Consider the following 15,671-nt stretch of genomic DNA (forward strand, 5'->3'; position numbering starts at 1 on the left):
GTCTCTTCCTGAAAGATTGCTTTCTTCATGTCATTCCCCTGCCCCAATAAATTCAGATTTTCCCTTATATCTGAAGGCCAAAGTCCAAACCTTATAGTCTCACATTTAAGCTTTATGGCTATTTGGCTCTATTTTATTTGCCCAAACTTATCTGGTCTTAGCGTAAACCTGTAATATTAAGAGGACTGGCTCTCTTTTGTCTCCTAAACAACCATGCTTAAGCCCTAACATCCATAACTCATCCTGTCATTCACTGTGGCCTTTCCCAGTTTTAAGGGGGTAGGGTGGGAAGGGGTGGACATGGACATATGTGTAAGGTGTAATTACAGTACAGTGGGATAGTATGGTGCCATCTGCCCCCTGGGAATAGCCTGCCACTCCTGTCCATCCTTCAAGACCATGCTCAGAGCACATGTCCCTGGTGCGGCTTTCCTGGATGAGTTTATCACCTTTTGAACACCTGTGGCACTCACTCTCTGCACTCCTATAAATACATGATTCTCTTTTCTTTTTTTTGTTTTGAGACGGAGTCTCGCTCTGTCACCCAGGCTGGAATGCAGTGGCATGATCTTGGCTCACTGCAACCTCTGTGTCCTAGGTTCAAGCAATTCTCCTACCTCAGCCTCCCGAGTAGCTGGGATTATAGGTGCCTGCCACCATGCCCAGATAATTTTTGCATTTTTCATAGAGATGGGGTTTCACCACGTTGGCCAGGCTGGTCGCGAACTCCTGACCTCAGGTGATCCACCGGCCTCAGCCTCCCAAAGTGCTGGGATTACAGGCGTGAGCCACCGCGTCCAGCCATAAATGGTTCTCAAATTTGAGGCACAAACTGCGGGGCCCCACTCTCAGAGATACTGTCTCTAGAGGTCAGGGATGGGGCCAGGGAATTTACATTTTTAGCTAACTCCAATGAGGGTTTGCAGACCTTGCTTTGAGTATATCTGCAGGGATGACCTTGTACTCATCACTTCCGCCCTTTCACTTCCACTCTAACTCTATGTGGGCAGAAAACATGTCTTCTTGTCTCTTTGTGGATCAGCCCCCAAGTACCAGCAATTAATTGCCTAGCACAGAGAAAGTGCTCCCCAAATTTCACTTTTACTTGTTCAGAATACAATGCCATCCAAGTTCTCATTTGGCACTTACAACAGCCACGCCAGGTAGGAAGAAAGGGCGTCCTTCTTACAGACAGATGGGGAGAGAGTCCAAGCCACCAGAGAGCAGAGACTGGCTGATGCAGGCTTAGTTAGAAATCATAATGCAAGCCACACAGTTGCTTTAGTTGTGGGCTCCCTGGCATTAACTTCCTGGACTGGTGTTGAACTGTAAGCCCACTTTCCTCTTCTAGAAAGGAACAAGGAAGGAACCGACATTTACTGAGCAATTACTCTCGGCTAAGTACTGGGCCACAGGATGTATGCATTATTTCAGGGGATCAGGGAAGTACAGTAATGGATACCCCAGTTTTTGTTTTTGTTTTTTCTGAGACAGAGTTTTGCTCTTGTTGCCCAGGATGGAGGGCAATGGTGTGATCTTGTCTCACTGCAACCTCCGCCTCCCAGGTTCAAGTGATTCTCCTGCCTCAGCCTCCTGAGTAGCTGGGATTATAGGTGCATACCACCACGCCTGGCTAATTATTTTTGTATTTTTAGTAGAAACAGGGTTTTTGCTATGTTGGCCAAGCTGGTCTCGAACTCCTGACCTCAGGTGATCTGCCCACCTTGGCCTGCCAAAGTGCTGGGATTACAGGATACCCCAGTTTTATACATGTAAAACATGGAGGCCCAGGACATCTGAGTTTTTATGCCTCATTGCATAGCATAGAAGAGGCAGAACAGGCCAGACAAGGATAAAGTGACTTCATATTTGTTGGAGGTCAGTTTTGTATGCAGGTGCATTGTTCTGGGTGAAAGCACCTAGAACAATTAACCCTCACAACTTAATCCTCACAATTACCTTGCAAAGGAGATCTCATTTCCTACTCATTTTAAAGACATGACAGTAGTTTCAGAGAGGTTATGCAATTTGCCCAAGGCCACACAGCTGAGAAGAGGAAAAGCTGTGGGTGGTAGAGCTGGGATTCGTGGACTATCTGACCTCAAAGCTTGTGTGGGTTCTGCAGCCCCGTCCTGCATTGTGCCATGGGGTCCATGCAGTTTGCACAGCACATCAGTAGCAGAAACAGGAGTAGGTCCCAGGTCTCTGCATACCCGCTGCTCCCTGACGGTATCATCTAGCATTCTGTTTGCTCAGGGCCTGGATTTGGCTTCTGTCCTGCCCCCTCAACTTCCCACGGGAGACTACTTCTGGGGAAGTTATGGTGCACAGGAAAGAGGGTGAGATAGTGGGGAAGACCAGGCTTTCGGCTAGCTGAGAGGTAGGGCTGGGGAGCACGCACCTAGGAAGGCTGGCTTCTGTAAAGTAATTGGGAGGTGGGGGTTTGTGTTTCTCCCAGATCCAGCTGTCTGAGAAGTTCAGGAAAGTGTGGCTGTCCCCTCCGCCCACCCCAAACACACTCCCACCTTCACAGACCCTCCCAAGGACAGACTTCCCAGACACAGATCCGGAGGTGGCTCACAGATGTGCAGGATCAGATTCAAGGTGACACGCACCAGCATACACAGAACCACAGGGCTGCCCGGGCCCAGACTCCCCCACAGAGGTGGCAGATGCACACAGAGGTCAGCCACAGCACCCCACATGGAGGGCTGCTCACCCACAGAGGTGCAGAGGGTGCCACTTCCACCAGCCACCTTGAAGGTACCTTGGAGATTGTCAGGAAGGATGGGGAAGGCAGACCGTGTTTTCTCTATAACTCCCCTCTCCCCTGCCATGGAAGGAGTCCCACTCTTAAAAGGGAGCTCTGGCTCCTTTCCTACCATTTGTCCTTTCCCCAGGCTCCGTTCAGTTCCCCTCTGGCCTGGGGAGGTGTGGGGTGGGGGAGGGGCTGGAGTGTAGACCGCGAGAGGGAGAAGGGGAGGAGGAGGGGACGGCAGGAGCCAGTCCAGGGCTTCCGGGCTGAGTGCAGTCAGCGGGGCCTCGGCAACCTCACTTTGCCGTCCCAGTGGCAGCCCAGATGGTGGGAGCAAGGTGCTGATTCAACTGCTGCCAGGATTCCTTGGTCCTGGAGGTACTGGGAACAATGGTGGGAATCAGAGGAGGGACAAGGTTGGGTGGCCAACCTCTAGAGTGGTGGGATTTGGAAGACTCGGACTGGGCCACTGTCAGAGGGGCTGACACCTGTTATAGTGCCCCTGTGGCGGACCCTTCCTCCAGGTCAGGGTCCCCAGCTGATGTGTCTCTCTTGCCTCAAATCCTTCCGGAGGGCGTATGTGTCAGGTGAGGAGCAAGGGGAACTAGGCAGCCAGGGGAGACGAGGAGGGAAAGGGGAGCTTGGGAACACTTCTGCCAACAACCACGTGACCCCCGGGGAATGGCTGGGGAGGGGTCCCTCCTGCTGTCCCCACCAGCCCATTAGAGCAGGGGCCAGCCTGAGGCATCACCATTCTGTCTCCCCTCTGCTCATGCAGGCGGAGGGCTAAGGGCTGGCCTGACCACCTTACCGTCTGCGGGGGGCTGCCCACGGTCATCTCCACGTAGTAGCCCTGCCCCGACTTGCCCCTCAGGTTGTCCACCATCTCCACAAAGCTGCCCCTCCGGCCGGGCTCCTCGGGCTCTTCGTCGGTCTCCCGGGGCAGCCGCAGCCCCAGGGGTGCGCCCCCCAGGCCGCTGCGCAGGGGCAGCCGGATGCCGTGCTGGGTGCCGTGGGCAGGCAGCACTCCCGCGCCCATCCACAGCAGGAGCCAGGGCAGGGCTTGGGCCATGGTGGGCCCCGGCCTTCGGGCCCTCTGGGCTCGCACTGGCCCACGTCCGTCCCTGGCGCCTGCCCCCGAGTCTGGGTGGTGCTGGTGGCTTCTCAGGAGAGGGAGCTTGGGGGCATCAGGACGCCAGGGCCTGCAGGGCCCTGGGCCAGCCCCCGGGTCCAGGCTGTGGAGAGCGGTCAAGGGAGATCCGCAGAACACGGGAGCAGGGGAGAGGCTGGGATCCGGAGCCCGCTACATCGGCACGGCGGCGGCCAGCCTGGGCAGCGGGCGCGGGCTCCCGGCGGGGCTGGGAGGGGCGGGCATGGCGGGCCGGTGGCGGCTTCCCTTGTCCCCCCGGCGGGCGGCGGCGCGGGCAGGGGCAAGGGCTCCGGGCTCCTGCGGCTGCGTTGGCTGCTCAGGCCACCATAATCCAGCTCGCGGCTCGCAGCTCCCGGGCGGGCTGGGGAGGCGGAAAGACTTGTGGCGGCGGCTGTCAAAGCCAAAGGGTTTTCGCTTTTCCCTGGTATCGCTGGGAAGTGTAGTCTTCCCATGGCAGGCAATCCGGCTTCCGGGGCTGGAGAGGGGTCTGGGATGCCCTCTGCCGAGGTGGAGTCCGCCCTGCAAGGCCCTGGCGGGAAGAGCCAGACGGATGGAGAGGGGCACACCTCCCGTCTGTCAGTCTTTCTTTCAGCATCGAAGGAGCACCCACTGTATGCCAGGCACACTGCCAGGCGCTGGGGATACAGAGAGAAATAAACGGTGATTCTACACGGGACAGTTAAGTGATTCCTGCCGCGGTGGGGTTTCATCCTATACGATGTGGCATTAAGGAGCAGGGATTTGGAGGGACATCTAGGGGATCTGGGAAGACTCAGTGGGAGAAGGTGGTATTTAATTTGAGCGTTTAAAAATGGGTAGGATTTTCACGAGCAGAGATTGAGGGAGCAGGATGAAAGGGGATGGAAGAGTTTTTCCAGGCTGCAAACCAGCGGAGCAGGGTCCAAAAGGGGAAAGTGCAGTTGTCTATTTTCTCCTGCGCCTGCGATCTGCGGGCAGGTAAGAGCCAGTGGGTCTTCTCCCATCTGAACCTGTTTGTGCCTTTGAGGCTCTACTTGCATTGAATTCTTATGACCCCTCTGATTTTCTGCACCATCAGCCAGACTGAGGAGAAATGGCTGTTGATAGTTTTAAAATGTTAACACTCCGAAAAGTATCTCTATATTAACTGGTAAGAGCTTAAAGCCTTGAACCAAAAGCGTTAGAGTTCTAATAGCTTAAAGGAGAAAAGCCAATATGGTTTTAACAATATATTGTTTATAAAATGTGGAAAACCGTTGATAAAATTCAGCAGTTACTCTGATTTAATTTTTTTAAAAAATGAAAGGGAATCTTCTTTTTTCTTTTGAAAGGGAGTCTCGCTCTGTCACCCAGGCTGGCGTGCAGTGGCATGGTCTCAACTCTGCAACCTCCGCCTCCCGGGTTCAAGCAGTTCTCATGCCTCAGCCTCTGAGTAGCTGGGATTACAAGCATGCGCCACCACACCGAGCTAATTTTTGTATTTTTAGTAGAGATGGGATTTCACCATGTTGGCCAGGCTGATCTCGAACTCCTGGCCTCAAGAGATCTGCCCACGTCAGCCTCCCAAAATGCTGGGATTATAGGCATGGACCACTGTACCCAGCCAGGAAGCTTTTTAAACAAGATAACAACAACAACAACAACAGCAACAACAACAAAAGTAGTAATAACAGGCTAAGTTACTCCCATTAAAGGCAGGCTTTGGAAAGGAAAGATCATTATCTCTACTTTTTTTTTTTTTTTTTTTTTTTTTGAGACGGAGTCTTGCTCTGTCCCCCAGGCTAGAGTGCAGTGGCGCGATCTCGGCTCACTGCAAGCTCCGCCTCCCAGGTTCACGCCATTCTCCTGCCTCAGCCTCCCGAGTAGCTGGGACTACAGGCGCCCGCCAACACGCCCGGCTAATTTTTTTGTATTTTTAGTAGAGACGGGGTTTCACCGTGTTAGCCAGGATGGTGTCTCGATCTCCTGACCTCGTGATCCGCCCGCCTCGTTTTTTTTTTTTTTTTTGAGACAGTCAAAAAAGCCTGGGCTTTGTCGCCCAGGCTGGAGTGCAGTGGCGGGATCTCAGCTCACTGCAAGCTCCGCCTCCTAGGTTCAGGCCATTCTCCTGCCTCAGCCTCCCGAGTAGCTGGGACTACAGGCGCCTGCAACCACGCCCGGCTAATTTTTTGTATTTTTGGTAGAGACGGGGTTTCACCATGTTAGCCGAGATGGTCTCGATCTCCTGACCTTAGGATCCTCCCGCCTCGGCCTCCCAAAGTGCTGGGATTACAGGCGTGAGCCACCGCTTCCAGCAGATCATTATCTCTATTCTTATCCTACGCGGTTCAGAACAGTTTGATTGACTCAAAAGACAAGAAAATGGAAACAGTGTTATATATGTTGGAAAGCAAAGGAATCATTAGTTGCAGATTATATGATATGGATAGAAAACCCTAACCAATAAGGTGATTAGACACAAGTTAAATCGAAATCAAAATAGAGAAATGTGTATATGGGAATCGTAGATATGATAGAGATGGCATTCGTATCAGAGGAAAATGGATGCATTATTCAAAAACTGTTGTTGGGACATCTGGCAGCCCATTTGGAAGGAAAAAAAACCAAATCCAATTTCATTAATCTGAAAATAAACTCCAGATAGATTAAATAATTTAGCATTAAAATAAAACTACAGGAAAAATAGAATATTTTCATGATCTTATATTGAAGAAGACCTCCCTAACAAACCCTAGAAGGTAAAGAAACCCAAAAACTGGATGGATTTGATGACTTAAATATTTAAAACTTCTGTAGAATCAGAAGTATACCAATACTACCAGTGTTCTAATTCTGGTTCAATTAGTAACTGGGAGAGCCCACCCTGGTTACTTACTTTTCGAGTCTTTTTTTTTTTTTTTTTAAACAGTCTTGCTTTATCACCCAGGCTAGAGTGCAGTGGCTTGATCTCAGCTCACTGCAACCTCCTCCTCCCGGGTTCAAGCGATTCTTGTGCCTCAGCCTCCTGAGTAGCTGGGATTACAAGCGCCCACCACCATGTCTGGCTAATTTTTTTTTTTTTTTTTTTTTTTTGAGACGGAGTCTCCCTCTGTCACCCAGGCTGGAATGCAGTGGCACGATCTCGGCTCACTGAAACCTCCGTCTCCTCAAGTGATTCTCCTGCCTCAGCCTCCCAAGTAGCTGGGACTGCGGGCACGCGCCAGCATGCCCGGCTAATTTTTATATTTTTAGTAGAGACGGGAATTCACCATGTTAGCCAGGCTGGTCTCTAACTCCTGACCTCAAGTTATCTGCCTGCCTCAGCCTCCCAAAGTGATGAGATTACAGGCGTGAGCCACCTTGCCTGGCCCCTTTTTGAGACTTGATTTTATCATTTGTAAAATGGAGATAATGATATTAATAGTTCAAACCTCAAAAGGTAAGAATTCGATGAGACAATCCACGTAAAGCATTTAGAATGGTGTCCAGCATATTGTAAGTGCTCAATAAACTTCAGCTATTAGTATTATTACTGTTGCAACTACTGAGAAAACTGACATTTACAAAGTTAAAAGATTAGTCACAGATTAAGAAACAACATTTACCACACAGTAGAGACAAAGGGCTAGCTAATGTTTATAATGTGCGAAGAGCTTCTACAAATCAATATAAATCCCAAACAACCTCATAGAAAAATGAACAAAGGGTAAGGGGAAAGAGTGAGGAAAAACAACAACAAAAAACAAACAAAAAAGAAAGGAAAAAGAAAAATGAACAAAGAATGTGAACAGTTAATTCACAGAAGAAATTCAAATGGATGATAAATACAAAAAAAAAAAAACATGAAAAAAACTTAACTTCGTTAATAGTTGAAAGAACGCAAAGTAAAACAATAGATTCTTTTTTTTTTTTCTTTTTTTTGAGACGGAGTCTTGCTCTGTCGCCCAGGCTGGAGTGCAGTGGCGCGATCTCGGCTCACTGCAAGCTCCGCCTCCCGGGTTCATGCCATTCTCCTGCCTCAGCCTCTCCGAGTAGCTGGGACTACAGGCGCCTGCCACCACGCCCGACTAATTTTTTTTTTGTATTTTTTTTAGTAGAGACGGGGTTTCACCGTGCTCTGGATCTCCTGACCTCGTGATCCGCCCGCCTCGGCCTCCCAAAGTGCCGGGATTACAAGCGTGAGCCACCGCGCCCGGCAACAGTAGATTCTTTGTTCCTTTTTCTTTCTTTCTTTTGTCTCCTCTCAGATTGGTAACATTTGGTATTGGTGAAGGTATTGTTTGGACTGTACATTATTCCATTTTTGGAGAGTAATTTGCAATGCTATTAATATGTTAAAAATGCAAACTCTTTGGGCAATGGCATTTCTAGGACCCTTTCCAACAAAAACAACAATATTTCAGCAGTGTGTACTATAGCAAAACCTTGGATTCAAAACAAACAAAGCTGGGTGTGATGGTTCATGCCTGTAATCCAAGCCACTTGGGAGTCTGAGGTGGGAGGGTCACTTGTGGCCAGTAGTTCAAGACCAGCCTGGAGACAGAGCAAGACCCCATCTCTTTAAGCAAAACCAAAAATAATCATCAAGCCTGTAATCCTAGCACTTTGGGAGGCCGAGGTGGGTGGATCACTTGAGGTCAAGAGTTTGAGACCAGCCTGGCCAACATGGTGAAACCCTGTCTCTAATAAAAATACAAAAAAATGGCCGGGTGTGGTGGCTCACACCTGTAATCCCAGCACTTTGGGAGGCTGAGGTAGGTGGATCACCTGAGGTCAGGAGTTTGAGACCAGCCTGGCCAACATAGTGAAATCCTGTCTCTACTAAAAATACAAAAAAATTAGCCAGGCATGGTTGTGGGTGCCCATAATCACAGCTACTTGGGAGGCTGATGCAGGAGAATTGCTTGAACCCAGGAGGTGGAGGTTGCAGTGAGCCAAGATTGCACCACTGCACTCCAGCCTGGGTGACAGAGCAAGACTGTCTCAAAAAAAAAAAAAAAAAAATTTAGCTGGGTGTGATGGCACATGCCTATAATCCTAGCTACTTGGGAGGTTGAGGCAGGAGAATCGCTTGAACCTGGGAGACGGAGGTTGCAGTGAGCCGAGATTGCGCCCCTGCCCTCCAGTCTGGGTGACAGTGAGAATCGGTCTCAAAAAAAAAAAAAAAATTAAATAGGGAACAAGACATCTGTTCAATGAAATCCTAAGTAACCATTAAAAACAATGGGATAGCTTCTTATGAACTGGCCTTCCAGGCTGGAGTGCAGTGGCACAATCTCGGCTCACTGAAACCTCTACCTCCCAGGTTCAAGCAATTCTCTGCCTCAGCCTCCTCAGTAGCTGGGATTACAGGCGTGTGCCACCATGTCTAGCTAATTTTTGTATTTTTAGTAGAGATGGGGTTTTGCCATGTTGGCCAGCCTGGCTAATTTTTGTGTTTTTAGTAGAGATGGGGTTTCACCATGTTAGCCAGACTGGTCTCGAACTCCTGACCTTGTGATCCACCCGCCTCGGCCTCCCAAAGTGCTGGGATTACAGGTGTGAGCTACCGCGCCCGGCCTGTTTATGACAAGTTAAAGAAAGCGCATGTCAGGGGCCTGACATGGTGGCTAATGCCTGGAATCCCAGCACTTTGGGAGGCCGAGGCGCGTGAATCAGGAGTTCAAGGCCAGCCTGGCCGAGATGGTGAAACCCTGTCTCTACTAAAAATACAAAAATTAGCTGGGCATGGTGGCGGATGCCTAGAATCCCAGTTACTCGGGAGGCTGAGGCAGAGAATTGTTTGAACCCGGGAGGCGGAGGTTGCAGTGAGCCAAGATCGCGCCAATGCACTCCAGCCTGGGTGACAGAGTGAGACTACGTAACAAAAAAAAAAAAAAAGCACATGTTAGAACAATAACATTATGATCTCGTTTCTGTAAAAATTAAAAAGAATGGGCTTGTGCATATATGTATAAATATGTGTGTATATACATTTACATCTGCATAAGCATAAACAAATCTGGAAGATAGCACCCACAGTGTCAACAGTGGTTTCCTTTGAAGTGTAGGGTTTAATTTCTTCCTTAGTTTGCTCATTCGTTCATTCAATAAATGTACATTGAGTGCCTACTACACGCTAAGCACTATTTTAGGCACTGAGGATACAATGATATGTAAAATCCCTGTCCTCATGGAGCTTACACTCTAATGCAGGAAGACAGACAGTAAGGAAATAAAATTATGGTATCTTGGATGGTGATATGTGCTGTAGGGAAAAATAAAGTAGAGAAAGGAGATGGGAGGGCGGTTTGCAGTTTCAAATAAAGTGCATTGAAAGTGTAGAGGGAACATTTTATATCTTTGTATCCTTAAATAATTGGTAGGATTATCAAGTGTTTTCCTTTCTTATCATGTGAGTAGTTTTCTGTATAGCCCAAATAAACAGTATAAAAAAGAGAATAAAAAGTTATTTTTTTCCCAGAATTAAAATGCTTGTTTATTTATTTGTATTTGGAGATGGGGTCTTGCTCTGTCACTCAGGCTGCAGTGCAGTGGCATGATCATGGCTCACTACAGCCTTGACCTCCTGTGCTCAAGTGACCCTTCCATGTCAGCCTCTGTAGATGAGACTACAGGTACACACCATCAAGCCTGGTTAAATTTTTGGGTTTTTTTTTTTTTTAAGAGGTTGGGTCTCACTATATTGCCCAGGCTGGTCTTGAACTCCAGGCCTCAAAGGATCTTCCTGCCATGGCCTCTCAAAGTGTTGGGATTACAGATGTGAGCCACTGCTCTCGGCTGTTACTGTTTTTTGATTAACATTGTAATTGTACATGTTTATGGAGTACAATTTGATATTTTGATACATATATATGTTGCATAATGATCAAATCAGGATATTTAGCATGACCACCACTTTATTTATTTATTTATTTATTTTTGAGGTGGAGTCTCGCTCTGTTGCCCAGGTTGGAGTGCAGTGGTGTGATCTTGGCTCACTGCAACCTCCACCTCCCAGGTTCAAGGGATTCTCCGGCCTCAGCCTCCTGAGTAGCTGGGACTACAGGCATGTACCACCATGCCCGGCTAATTTTTTATATTTTTAGTAGAGACGGGGTTTCACCATGTTAGTCAGGATGGTCTCGATCTCCTGACCTCGTGATCCGCCCGCCTCGACCTCCCAAATGCTGGATTTATAGGCGTGAGCCACCATGCCCGGCCCACTTTATGCATTTATAATTTCTTTGTGGTAAGGACATTCAAAAGTCTCTCTTCTAGCTATTTTGAAATATACCGTATCAGTGTTACTGTTAACCATTGTCACCCTACTGTGCAATAGGATACCGGAATTTATTCCTCCTTTTCCTTTTTCTTTTTTTTTGAGACAGAGTTTTACTCTTGTTGCCCAAGCTGGAGTGCATGGCATGATCTTGGCTCACTGCAACCTCTGCCTCCCAGGTTCAAGTGATTCTCCTGCCTCAGCTTCCCAAATAGGTGAGATTATAGGCATGTGTCACCACGCCTGGCATATTTTGTGTGTTTATATATATATATATATATATATATTTTTTTTTTTTTTTTTTTTTTTTTTTGGGGACGGAGTCTTACTCTGTCACCCAGGCTGGAGTGCAGTGGCTCGATCTCGGCTTACTGCAACCTGCACCTCCCAGGTTCAAGCAATTCTCCTGCTTCAGCCTCCCAAGTAGCTGGGACTACAGGCTCACGCCACCACGCCCAGCTAATTATTTGTATTTTAGTAGAGACGGGGTTTCACTGTGTTGCCCAGGCTGGTCTCGAACTCCTGAGCTCAGGCAATCTGCCCACCTCAGCCTCCCAAAGTGCTAGGATTACAGGTGTGAGCCACCGCATCTGGCCTAATTTTGTATTTTTAGTAGAGATGGGGTTTCTCCATGTTGGCCAGGCTGGTCTTGAACTCCTGACCTCAAGTGATCCACTCGCCTCCGCCTCCCAAAGTGCTGGGATTACAGGTTTGAGCCACCGTGCCTGGCCTATTCCTCCTAATAGTAACTTTATACTCATTGACCGACCTTTTCCCATCCTCTGCTCTCTTTTCCTCAGTCTGGTAACCACTGTTCTACTCTCTATGAGATCAACTTTTTTTTTTTAATTCCACATGACTGAGATCATGCGGTATTTGTCTTTCTGTGCCTAGCTCATTTCACTTAACACCATGTCCTCCAGGTTCATTCATGTTGTTGCAAATGGTAGGATTTCATTTTTTTTTTTATGGCTGAATGTTATATCATTGTGTATATATACCACATTTTCTTTTTCCATTCATCTGTTGTTGGACAGCTGGGTTCACTGCATATCTTGGGTAGTGTAAATAATGCTGCAATTAACATGGGGGTGTGAAATCTTTTTAACATACTAATTTCATTTCCTTTGGATATATACTGAGTAGTGGGATTGCTGGATTGTGTGGTAGTTCTATTTTTAATTTTTTGAGGAACCACCATACAGTTTCCATGGTGATTGTACTAACTTACAGTCCCACCAACATTGTAAGTATTCCCTCTTCTCCATATCCTCACCAGCCTTTGTTTTCCTTTGTCTGTTTTATTGTGGCCATTTTAACTGGAATGAGGTGGTATCTCATTGTGGTTTTGGTTTGCATTTCCCTCATGGTTAGTAATGTTGAACATTTTTTCGTGTACCTGTTGGCCATTTGTATATCTTCTTTTGAGAAATATCTTTTAAGGCAGTTTGCCCATTTTAAAAATCCGGTTATTTGGTTTTTTTCTCTTGTTTTGGCTGTTGAGTTGTAAGAAAAAGTTCTAATAGTGGTTTCTGACCTAGGAGTAGGGAAAAAATTTGCCATCAATTCTTTCCCATCTTTGAAATATGACCCCTAAATGTTCATCCTTACTGTAGAAGATAACCTATGAGTGAAGTCCTATCTCTCTTCTTCACTCACTGGGTATATTACTGGTATATCATTTAGTGTGTCAGACTGGTCACAGTGGCTCATGCTTGTAATCCCAGCATTTTGGGAGGCCGAGGCAGGCAGATCACCTGAGGTCAGGAGTTCAAGACCAGCATGATGAAACCCCATTTCTACTAAAACTACAAAACGTAGCCAGGTGTGGTGGCACATGCATGTAGTCCCAGCTACTTGTGAGGCTGAGGCAGGAGAATTGCTTGAACCCAGGAGGCAGAGATTGCAGTGAGCTGAGATTGCACCACTGCACTCCAGCCTGGGCAACAAACTCCCTCTCAAAAAAAAAAAAAAAAAATTAGTGTGTCATTTTTGTTATTTTCCCCCAAAAGTCTTACTTTTTAAATTATGTTTGCCCTAGGGGCATTTTATAAATTGGCTTGCATTTCTGAGTACAAACCTATGGGGAAACCTGATAAAATGCAAATTGTTAATTTGTGTGAAGGTAATCCTGTTAATCCCATAGTATCTCTTATTTTATTAGCTCTTCCCATGGGAGAGCAAGGAACCTGTGCTAAGGCACAAGAGTTCAGCATTTGGATGGCAATTAAAATCAACAGGGCTGGGCGTGGTTCCTCATGCCTGTAATCCTAGCACTTTGGAAGGCCGAGGTGGGTGGATCGCCTGAGGTCAGGAGTTCAAGACCAGCCTGGCCAACATGGTGAAACTCTGTCTCTACTAAAAATACAAAAATTAGCCTGGCATGATGGTGACAGAGTAAGACTGTATCTCAACAAACAAACAAACAAACAAACAAACAAACAAAAAACCAGATTGATTGCAAAGATTGCAAATTCTTAGATATAGGGACCAAGTCTACAAATGGTTTTTTGAATCCCTGTTTTGTGCAGGTTTGTGGTAGATGAGCTGGTGAGCCCAGAGTTCCTTCTCAGTCTGGTCCCTTTGGCCCCTCAGTGAGACATTTATTTATTTATTTATTTATTTATTTATTTATTTATTTATTTTTGAGACAGAGTCTCACTCTGTCGCCCAGGCTGGAGTGTGGTGGTGTGATCTTGGCTCACTGCAACCCCTGCCTCTTGGGTTCAAGCGATTCTCCTGCCTCAGCCTCCCAAGTAGCTGGGACGACAGGTGTGCGCCACCACGCCCAGTGAATTTTTGTGTTTATAGTAGAGACAGGGTTTTGCCATGTTGGCCAGGCTGGTCTCGAGCTCCTCACCTCAGGTGATCCACCTGCCTCACCCTCCCGAAGTGCTGGGATTACAGGTGTGAGCCACTGCAGCCTGGCCTATTTTTTTCTTTTTTTGAGACAGAGCTTCGCTCTTGTCACCCAGGGTGGAGTGCAATGGCAAGATCTCAGCTCACTGCAACCTCCACCTCCTGGGTTCAAGCGATTCTCCTGCCTTGGCCTCCCGAGTAGCTGAGATTACAGATGCCTGCCACCACAACCAGCTAACTTTTGTATTTTTAGTAGAGATGGGGTTTCACCATGTTAGCCAGGCTGGTCTCAAACTCCTGACCTCAGGCGATCTGCCTGCCTCGGCCTCCCAAAATGCTGGAATTGCAGGTGTGAGCCACTGTAACCCGCCAAGACTTTTAAAGAAGATGGAGAGGAAGGGGGACAATGATTTGTCATTTACAGTAAGAATAAAGGAAGTATAGGCATAACTCTGCAGAAAGATTTAAATTTAAACATGACGACGTCAATCTAAATAACAGAGAAGGAAACTCCAAGAGAAAATGATATTTATTTAGAAGTAGCATTGCAATAGGTATACACATACCATAGAGGCTGGGCAAGTAGGAATTTTTTTTTTTTTTTGAGATGGAGTGTTGCTCTTGTTGCCCAGGCTGGAGTGCAATGTCGACACCTCAGCTTACCACAAACTCCGCCTCCCCGGTTCAAGAGATTCTCCTCTCTCAGCCTCCCGAGTAGCTCGGATTACAGCCATGCACCACCATGCCTGGCTAATTTTGTATTTTTTAGTAGAGATGGGGTTTTCATGTTGGTCAGGTTGGTCTTCAACTCCTGACCTCAGGTGATCCACCTGCCTTGGCCTCCCAAAGTTCTGGGATTATAGGCATGAGGCACTGTGCCTGGCTCAAGTAGAAATTTTTTTTTTTTTTTTTTTAGATGGAGTCTTGCTCTGTCGCCCAGGCTGGACTGGAGTGCAGTGGCTTGATCTGGGCTCATTGCAACCTCCACCTCCCGGGTTTAAGCGATTCTCCTGCCTCAGCCTCCTGAGCAGCTGGGACTACAGGCGTGCACCACCATGCTCCACTAATTTTTGTATTTTTAGTAGAGACGGGGTTTCATCATATTGGCCAGGCTGGTCTCGAACTCCTGACCTTAGGTGATCCACTTGCCTTGGCCTCCCAAAGTGCTGGGATTACAGGCATGAGCCACTGTGCCTGGCAAAGTGTTAGGATTACAGATATGAGCCACCAGGCCTGGTCGATAGTTTTTGTTATCGGGTATTCATGCATGAGAACCCTCTCTTCATGGTCTTCCCTGGCTCCATTTTTCAAGGTTTTAACACAAATGACTCTATTTTGATTTTGATAATTTTCACAAGGAATATGCTCTGTATATTCCAACAATCTGAGTTTCTCATCCTGGAATCAGCCTCTGAGTGGCACTGGGGCTATCCTGAGTCAGCTACAGCTCTAGAACCTATCAGGAGCGGCTCAGTGAGCTTGGCCTCATCATTTTCCTCTTCAACTAGCAGCATCTCTATTTGTCTGTTTTTCAGTTTTCCTATTGATGTAATGGCCAGAACTGACTTTGCCCCTCTTAACTTCTCTAGGAGGTTGGAGACATATGAGAGAAAGGAAGATTTGCCCTTCGTGCAAGCAAAACTAAAACTCTTCGGAATTATATTAGTAGCAACCTTTCTGCCAGACAG

The 15,671-nt window shown here is 47.4% G+C and overlaps 2 protein-coding genes across 5 annotated transcripts in view; one reads left to right on the top strand and one right to left on the bottom strand.

Moving 5' to 3' along the window:
- BACE1 (beta-secretase 1) overlaps positions 1 to 4,337 on the bottom strand; it is a 28,804-nt gene extending 24,467 nt beyond the window's left edge. The window contains exon 1 of one of the 2 annotated variants that reach the window (XM_032167507.2): positions 3,567 to 4,336. In XM_032167507.2, the coding sequence (XP_032023398.1) occupies positions 3,567 to 3,827 (261 nt within the window). In that variant the 5' untranslated portion in view covers positions 3,828 to 4,336. Of the gene's footprint in view, positions 1 to 3,566 lie in introns of both variants that reach the window. The other variant, XM_032167508.2, reaches the window with a different exon arrangement.
- A 5,110-nt stretch (positions 4,338 to 9,447) lies between these two features.
- CEP164 (centrosomal protein 164) overlaps positions 9,448 to 15,671 on the top strand; it is a 98,278-nt gene continuing 92,054 nt past the window's right edge. For 2 of the 3 annotated variants that reach the window (XM_058446392.1, XM_058446397.1), the window contains exons 1-2: positions 9,448 to 10,480; positions 11,234 to 11,339. In XM_058446392.1, coding sequence (XP_058302375.1) covers positions 10,469 to 10,480; positions 11,234 to 11,339 — 118 coding nt within the window. In that variant the 5' untranslated portion in view covers positions 9,448 to 10,468. The remainder of the gene's footprint in view (positions 10,481 to 11,233; positions 11,340 to 15,671) is intronic. The other variant, XM_058446401.1, reaches the window with a different exon arrangement.

This window comes from Hylobates moloch, unplaced genomic scaffold (genome assembly GCF_009828535.3).
Source record: "Hylobates moloch isolate HMO894 unplaced genomic scaffold, HMol_V3 SCAFFOLD_11, whole genome shotgun sequence".
NCBI lineage: Eukaryota > Metazoa > Chordata > Mammalia > Primates > Hylobatidae > Hylobates > Hylobates moloch.